The sequence below is a fragment of the Octopus bimaculoides genome, chromosome 18 (assembly GCF_046866305.1).
Source record: "Octopus bimaculoides isolate indiv1 chromosome 18, ASM4686630v1, whole genome shotgun sequence".
NCBI classification, from domain to species: domain Eukaryota; kingdom Metazoa; phylum Mollusca; class Cephalopoda; order Octopoda; family Octopodidae; genus Octopus; species Octopus bimaculoides.
This window is the reverse complement of record NC_142945.1, coordinates 40,709,315-40,719,314: the sequence shown is the minus strand read 5'-3', so window position 1 is coordinate 40,719,314 and position 10,000 is coordinate 40,709,315. Positions and strand designations below refer to the sequence as shown.

Sequence of the window (10,000 nt, the reverse complement as noted above, 5' to 3'; positions counted from 1 at the left end):
TATATATATATATTTATTCTTTTACTTGTTTCAGTCACTGGACAGTGGCCATGGTGGGACACCACCTTTAATAGTTTCAGTTGATCATATTAACTCCAGTTCATATTTCTGCATATTCCTTATTTTGTCAATTTTTATTTTTTGTTGTACCATGAGGCTATGGAATACAACATAAACATAAAATACACACACACACACACACACACGTGTAATATATAAATCAGGCCTCTTGCAGATTGCATTTACCAAATTCCAGAGACAAAGTACAGCTCAACTTGAGGCCTTAGTAAAAGAAAGACATTTGCCTAAGGTACAATAATAATGTAATACATACATATGCAGGTGAGTGCACGCGCGCACACACACACACACACACACACACACACACACACACACACACACACAATCTTAATCAGAGGCTTCTCCCCTGCTCCCTACAGTACTACTGAAAAAAAATATATAGCAAGTAGGAAGAATGCAAATAAGTGAGTGATCTGCTAAATTGTCTTCTTCAGTCTATCAGTAAAAATTGAAGTGACATGCTGTTACCAATAGCAACGGGATGGGCTACCAAAGGCAGAGAGATGTGATAAGAGTAATTTAAATAAACCCAGGAACACTCTATACTGTTGTTCCTCACTCTATTGAAACTGAAAGTGCATTAAGCAGCAGCAACAACAAAAGTCCATAGTTTTTCAGTTGGACAGACAGATGTGGAATGGTAACGCATACAGTGAATTGTGGGAATACTCATGTGTTGTTTAGTTTCACATCAGCCTTTTTTCATGCAGATCTATTAGTTAAGACAATCTAACAATGACCAACCTTTCTAACTATTGTAAGCACAGGATAGTTTACCTAGAACTACATCACCCAAAATTAAAATAGGAAGGGGTATGATTTAGTTGTTATTTTTAGCAAGCTGAGTGACAGCACAGAGACTTGGTCACTGGTATGTATATTGTACACACACACACAATACAACACATATAATGTACATAATGCACGTATAAATCTATGCATACATTTCTATATGTGTGTGTGTATGTATATGTGCATGTATGTATAATCATGTCATGTAAAGCCATGGGGAACCTTAGAGTAGGCTATCACCTTTTGATATAATATACATCATTCTTCTCAATATTTTGAGTTCTATATAATATGTTTGCACTAAATAAAATTTATGTTCATATACTTTATAACTCTAACATTGTGTTATATATACTGTGCCCCTCCACACATACATGCAGACACATATACACACATATTTATGTGTGTGTGTGTGTGTGTGTGTGTGTGTGTGTGTGTGTGTGTGTGTGTGTGTGTGTGAGTGTCTATATATATATATATATATACACACACACACACACACACATATAAATATGTGTGTATATGTGTCTGCATGTATGTGTGGAGGGGCACACAGTATATATAACACAATGTTAGAGTTGTAAACTATATGAACATAAATTTTATTTAGTGCAAACATATTATATAGAACTCAAAATATATATATATATATATATATATATATATATATATATATATGTATGTATACATATACATGTGTGTGCATGTGTATATAAATATTATGTATATGTGTATGTATATATATAACTGTTTCACAATTTTAACTAGACTATCGCACTGTTAGTCACAGTGCACTTCATCACACTGTTGTATCTATTGAATGGTACCACACCACTGGCTAGACAGACAACCCAACATTCCCCCTGAAGGGAATGCCAGTCTGTTGCAGGGTCACACATTTACAGTTGAGTGGGTTGGAGCAAGAGGAAATGAGGTGCTTTACTGAAGAACATAGTGCACCACTGGCCTGGGAATTGAAACTACAATCTTGCAAGTGGGTGCAACAACTTAACCACTAAGCCATGTGGTGTATATATGTAATGTATGTGTGTATATATATATGTATGTATGTATGCGTATATCATACACTATACTGTATGTTACATATGCCATGTACACACACACACACATATATATAGAGATAGATAAATAGACTGTCAGACATACACCATATATATATATATATATATACACACACATAGCTATAGATATATGTGCATATATATATATATATATATATATATATATATATATATATACACACACATAGCTATAGATATATGTGCATATATATATATATATATATATATATATATATATATGCAATATATGTAGCAGACTTATGATCAATGAGTTCCAGCCATGACCATCGCATCTCTCTTTCACATTATTCTGTCATCTTGTGTTTTTAAAGGAAGAAAGGTGAGTGAGGTACTATTTCTAGCAGATTGAGTGGCAATGTGGAAACTCTTTCTCACTAGCTTGGTATACTAGTCTCTGTATATGTGTGCTTCAATATACAAAGAGCATGGTTGAGGTAAGAAAGGCACTAGACAAAACAATTCACAGGTCATGAGTTAATACTCCAACACATGCAATTTTGTTGTTTCTGAGGAGAACACAACATGTTTGTGCAGCTGTTTCTTCTTGGACATTTAAAAAATTTTTACTTATCATCAAGAAGTGTAGTTGTTGGTGAATCTTTTCAGGCTGGAGTAGGGAAGAAGTATGTCCTTAGGCAAGAGAGCTGGCCTCAAGGCTTGTAGCATAGTGGACACCACTAAAGGCAATCAAGGTCCAGGTGTCGGCATTAAACCAGGTAATAGATGAAATTAATAGAGTCCCTATCAAGGGGAAGATTTACTTCTTTTCTTACTCATTCACCAAAACAGTAAAAAATCTAGAACCAAAGATATATCTACCTGTCAACTTCTACAGCTGATGGAGATAGTCATAGTTATCCCAGGCATACACAAGTCTCTCTTTCTCAATGTGTTTATACATGCACACATACATACAAACATACATATATATATATATATATATATATATATATATATATATATATATATATATATACGTACATACATACATATATATATACATACAAACATATATATATACATAAATATGCATACATACATATATACATACATATATACATACATATATATATACACACATACATAAATATATACATACATATATACAGACACACACATATATACATACATATACATATATTTACATATATACATGCATATATATATATACATATATATATACTTATGCATATATATATAAATATATATACATACATATACACATACATATATATATACACATATACATACATGCACACACACACACACATATACATACACAAATATATACTTACATACATACACACACATACACATATACATACATATATATATATACATATACACATACATACAAACATACATACATGCATGCATACATACATACATACATACATACATACATACATACATACATACATACATATAATATATCCTCTTAATGTACAGACTAAGAATTATAACAAAAAACTAAAAACAGTAAGAAAACCAGTTATACATCAAAGAACTGATGTGGAATATATTTAATTCTATTTTGAAATGTTGGTACAGTTGTAGGTCTCATATTCACAGTAAAAGTATCTAACTTTCTATCTACCTATCGATCTACACGAATACACACAAATACAGATATGTACGCATACAAATACACACACACACACACATATATATATCTAAATATATATATATATATATATATATATATATATATATAGACTTATGTACATATACATGTATATATATATATATATATATATATATAAAAATATATATGTGTATGTGGGTGTATGTATATATATATATAAGTAAACATATATACACATATATACTCACACACACGTTATCTATGGAAGTATGCATTTATGCATTATATATAAGTATAAATATATGTGTATGTATATGTGTTCGTGTATATATATGCTTATATATATATATGCTTATGTGTATGAATAAAGGTATTTATGCATATATATGTATATAATACATATATGCACACACCCATAGATATGTGTATATATATATATATATATATATATATATATATATATATATATATATATATATATATATGGCATCTATAAATATGATGAAACACACACATACACACATATATACAAAGGCAGACTGACATAACACTGATACACACAGAGATATATATATATCTGGATGTCCGAGCAGAGGAACTGTCGATGTTATACACAGACTATAAGTACAGAGACTTCCTATAGTATTTCCCAACAGCAGACGTGTGAGTGGCACAATTGCCTCCCCTTGTGACACATGTTGCAATTCTTCCACTCTACTGATCTACCGTCTTTGCATTGAAATCATCGCCTGAAACCGACCATTCCATATAATTAACATAGATTTCTTAATGAGACGTGCATCGGTTGCTGTTGTTGTTGTTGTTGTTGTTGCTGCTGCTGCACCAATTCTCTTGCAGCTTCAGTCATTTGCACTTGCACTACTATGGCACCACGTTGTGCAACACTGAAGCTGCTGTACTGGCTTTCCTTCATGATTCTTTGTAGCAGGAGTGATGCAAAGTGATGATACCGCCCAAAGAACAAACAAAATGCACACACACACACACATGCATATACAAGCATACACACACATGCATAGATGCACACATACAAAAACATACATACATTCTTTCTTTGTGTCTTTCTTTCTCTCACGCTGCTCTTTCTTTTTCCCCCTTATTTTCACTGAGTTTAAGATAAAGACAAAAAAAAAAACAAGAAGAAAAAGAAAACGAAGAAGATTAAGGGGACTTACCTGCTTGATGATGGCACTTTGTGCCAGTTTCGCCGGGTCTGGTTTCGTCTCTCCATTGAGAGACTCGGTTGCTGTGCCGTCATTAGAGTCTACATCCATGGCCAACCGTGCTCCGGAAGGGAGGAGAAGCGGATGGGGTGACGTGGTGGTTGTTTGGGGGGTGGGGGTAGATCAGGAAGTTAATGGGTTACGGGTGTTATGGGAGGGGGTGGGTGGGGGTTGGCTCGCTTGGTCGGTCGGTCGGTCGGTCGGTTGACTGCTCGGTCGGTCGGCGCAGTTTTTCCAAGTGGCAACCCCCTTTTCACTTGTTTCCCATCAACTTCTCAAGTTCTTCTGTTGGAGTGACAAGAGAGAGAGAGACACAGGGATAGAGAAAGTGCACAATCTTCAGCCACATTGGTAAGCAGTAAAAAGACAGACATGACACATAGAGAGAGAGACAAACGGGCGGACGGACGGACAGACACATAAAGACCAAGAGACAAGAAAATGTATCGGAATGCTATTCTGGAAAAGTATACTATCCAAAACAACAATCTATCTATCTCTCTATGTTTCTAACCATCACAGACTTTTAAAAATTTTATATATGCTTGTATATGTGGGTGCATGAGTGTGTGTAAAAAATGTCATATGTGAAAATACATACATACATATACATATACATATATATATATATATATATATATATATATATATATATATATATATATATAAATGTATATATAATTATATAAATTATATAAATTATATATACACACAAAAAAAATAATATAAAGTTATTTGGATGATGATGCTGATGGTTGTGATGATGATGATATGGTGAGGATATTATTGCTATATTATTGTTATTGTATTAATTCCGGTGATGATAATGTTGTTGGGTGTTGATAATGTTGATGTTGTTCAAAAATATGAGGGTGGGTGGAGTTGGATACATTTGCTGCACTTCTAATGATTAATATTAATATTATTATTATTATTATTATTATTTATTATTATTATGAGTGTTATTAGTAATATTATTATTGTTATCAATTATTATTATTATTATAAATTATTATCATTATTAATATTATTTATTATTATTGTTACTGTTCAAACTTAAACTTCTGAAAATCTGATATGTGTTGCTAATAATAATAATAATAATAATAATAATAATAATAATAATAATAATAATAATAAATTGTTTTAAATTAAAAAAAAAAAAATTATGAAAATCACACGCCAAGAGCGACACACAAAAACAAACAGAAAAGAAACAACAACAACTACAATGACAATAACAACAAAAGAAGATGAAAGGAGATTGAAACTATCCCCGAAACACCCCCGAAATAATGCATTGACTTAGCATGGATGGTATAAAGTAGGCTAATTATGAATTCAAGTGTTTAGACACAAGGTTTCTTCATGTCAGAGAAGGAGAAGAGAGGCTGCACAGCTATTATAATATTCCAACAACAACCACCTGTCATAATAAATATGCAGTAACGCTCGCAGCCGGTGTACTCCGTATGGTGGCTGCGCTGCAGAGCAGTGCAGGGGTGTGCAGGCAGTGCGGGATAGTGAGAAAAGAGGAGGCAAGAGGCGGAGAGAGATTCTGAGAACAAGAGAGAGAGAGAGAGACAGAGAGACAGAGAGAGAGAGAGAGAAAGGGGAGGGCGAGAGGGAGTACAACGAATCAGAATGAGAGCCTACTGCTGCTGCTGCTGCTACTTCTATTGATGTTAGCAATGGGAGAGAGAAGGGGAGAGTGGTAGGTGTCCAGTTTGTTTGTATTCTTTCTATTTTTTTTTTTTTACATATATATTTTGTTTTTCTACTTCATTCAATTTGATTTGCTGCTGTTCTCACAGCCACTCTCTCTCTCTCTCTCTCTCCCTCCCTCCCCCCTCTCTCTTAATCACTTGTGTTCTTTCTTTTTCTCATTTAATTTTTCTCTCCTCCTCTTTCTTGATATAGTTCGATAATATTGCTACCACATACGCTACTACCACTACCACCACTACTACTACTACTACTACTACAAGGGAGTCTCTACATGGTTGCCCGACATGCTGGAAACAGCAGCTACACCACCCCTCAAACCATACCTTACTGTATTAAAGAAGAAACCCATTGGGTAATGCAGCCTGGGTTACACAATTCCTGGAAAAAAAAATGATGGGATGGTCATAGCTTGAATGTCTTTTGCTCATTGGCCTGCTACAGCAGGGCTGACCTGGGGTTAAACAACAACAACAATACCTGCTGCTGCTGCTGTTACTACTACTACTACTACTACTACTACTACTACTACTACTACTACTACTAACACCCAAGAAAAGCGGTGAAATTTCCCTAAACCACATCTTACTCTCTCAGAAATAAGGAAATGAAATATTAGATAATGTAGTTCTATACATTCTTACAAAAGTCAGGACAGTCGTGGCTGGACACTTCTTAATCATAAATGTGTTTGATTATGCTTGACCAAGGGTTAAACAACAACAACAGCTATAACTGCTATTGACAGTTATAGCCAACAGGAGGATGATGGTGTTTTATCGTACAGCACCGGGTTTAGCTCTGATTGAGCAGATTAATGACGAAAGACTTTCTAACCATGACCATCACTTCTTTTTACTTATTCGTGATAACATTATACAGTGTGTCCTTCCTTTTTCAAGATGGTAAAGCGTAATTTGAGATAGATTTTGCTGCTGTTTTTAGCAGGCAAAATGACCACATAGAGGCTCCCTGTTTGGCTCACGAGGTTGTTGTTGTTACAGCTGCTGCTGTTAATACTACTGCTGCTCTTTCAGCAGTTGCCGCTGCTGTTGAGCAGAAGTTATTTCATTCCTGCTGCTGCTCACATTTAGTAGTTTTTCTATCTCCTCTTCATCATTTCTATTCGGATCTTTGGTAATGTGCAAGGAACAGCATTGCTGTTCGAGAGGAACCCATACAAACCCACGGCAACACATGTGTGGAGCAGAACAGTGCCTTTATCACTGGACCTCTCAGTGACCCTATCTCATCTTCACAAAAGTGTGATATAGATAAAGGTGGTGGTTTTTGTACAGCCTGCAGTCAGCTCTGACTGAGTGCACCTATGCAAACACTTTTCCAGTTGAAACAATAAATGTTTTGCTTTTGGATGTAGCGTCATATCTATGACTATATTATCCTATGCATCCTTTTTATTTTTTTTCAGAAAGCATGGTGAATTTAAGCTACTATTTCTAGCATGCACACACATACACACACAGCTAGCTAGCTAGATGCACACACACACACACAGCTAGCTAGCTAGATGCACACACACACACACAGCTAGCTAGCTAGATGCACACACACAACAAGCTTCTTCAAGTTTCTACCAGCCAAATCCATTCACAAGGCTTTGGTTGAACTGGGATTATAGTAGAGGACACTTGCTTAAGGTGCCATGCATTGGGATTGAACCCAGAGCCATGTGGTTGGAAAGCAGACTTCTTATCACACACCCATGCCTGTCACCTATACATATAATGCACGTGCGCACACATGCACACACACACATGCATGCACACAAGCACATGCATATATATATATGGTTCAAATATACAGAAAGCAAAAAGGCAGAGGCAGGAGTGGGAACAATGAGCAAATATATTAGCTTGATGCTTATGAGACTATTACTTGAAGCTTTTTGACAAAAAAACAGGAGGGTGTAGCATCACATAATGTGAAGGACAACTGGAGGTTCCTATGACACAACCTGTTAAGGGCCACTGACTAGATCTGTGGCTGGTACAAAATCCCCTCTTGACCTAAGGTACTGTGGTGGTGGAACATTGTAATTGACAGGGCCATTAGGGAAAAGAAACAGGCATAAAAGGACTGAAAGTGCAGAGGTAGCAGGGAATGGTACTAACAAAAAACTGTAGTTAATTATAACCACCAAAAATCATCTACATATGGAAGCCAGAACTGTACACATAGCTCTACTAACTGCAACTGTAACAATCCTTCATCTGGCCTTCTAAATAGAAATTGCATTACCAGTAACTTATCTACAGCACACCAATAACCATAAATACTACAACACCACCTACAACTACATATACAGGGTCAACTGCTAACTAGTTCAAAATGCACCAACTAGTTTGACACCATCAACTTATGCACACTTTTTGCAATCCAAATAGGAAAAAAAAGTTACACTTCATTATCTAAACTTATATGGAAAATGAAGTCCGAAAATATCTCATTTAGCATTAATTGGAAACTATTGTCTCATGCACAACTATGCAAATCAAACAACAAACCTTGCCAACTCTGTACTACTGCATACTACCATATTCTCTTCTTCAAGCCCTGACTACATACATATGTATACATATATGTGTATGAATGTTTATATATGTAAGTTATTTTCCTCATCTTAAAGTGTGTTTATTGACTAACAAAAGCTTTACTGTTAATACAGAAGGTCTCCTTTGCTTGTAGTTGAATGTGAATGTATATCTAGGCTTCTTGATATGTCTTGATGCATGTGCACACATACACACACACACTTGGATGTCACCAAACCATCTAACACACTCCATTTAGTATTCTCTCTCTTTCTCTCACACACTGACTTACACACCCATACAAACTTGCACATTTTTTTACTTGAATTCTCTCCACACCTTTTCTCTACTCCTTTCCAACTATCTTGACAAAGAACAACTCTCCAAAACGTCAGTATATATTTTTTTCTTTTGCTTCATAATACATTGATTTCGTAGATGTTTATTTTGCTTATTGGTTTCGTTGCTTGTTTTTTTGCTGTTATTGATTGTGAATTAACATCAGTATTTGTGGTAGCGGAACTTGATGTGTGTGTGTGTGTGTGTGTGTGTGTGTGTGTGTGTATATGTGTGTATGTGCATACGCATGCATGTATGTACGCACATACATATGGAGGGAGAAGGTGGGTGGATATTAATGGTAATAAAGATTATAAATGAGAAGGAAGTTACTTTTTCTCTCATAATTTAAACAAAACCTTTGAAGAGACTTTATAGAAAATTAAGACAGTAGAAGTTTACAGAGATAAAATTAAAAAAAAAAATTAATGAAAGACAAGAGAAAAGAAAGAAGTAGAACATGAGAAAGAAAGAGAGAGGATAGGTGGGTGTTGTGTGTGTGTGTTTGTGTGTGTACTAAGAGGGGGGACTCAGGGAAGAGGATACAGTGGAGAACAATGGTATAATGATATCCTAACA

At 35.0% G+C, this 10,000-nt stretch overlaps 1 protein-coding gene across 1 annotated transcript in view; it reads right to left on the bottom strand.

The window, feature by feature from the left end:
* The window catches only part of LOC106876972 (uncharacterized), a 142,090-nt gene extending 135,750 nt beyond the window's left edge, over positions 1–6,340 (bottom strand). The window contains exons 1-2 of the mRNA XM_052974201.2: positions 6,232–6,340; positions 4,758–5,090 (exon numbers count right to left, since the gene is read on the bottom strand). Coding sequence (XP_052830161.1) covers positions 4,758–4,856 — 99 coding nt within the window. The 5' untranslated portion in view covers positions 4,857–5,090; positions 6,232–6,340. The remainder of the gene's footprint in view (positions 1–4,757; positions 5,091–6,231) is intronic.
* Between the last annotated feature and the right edge of the window lie 3,660 nt (positions 6,341–10,000).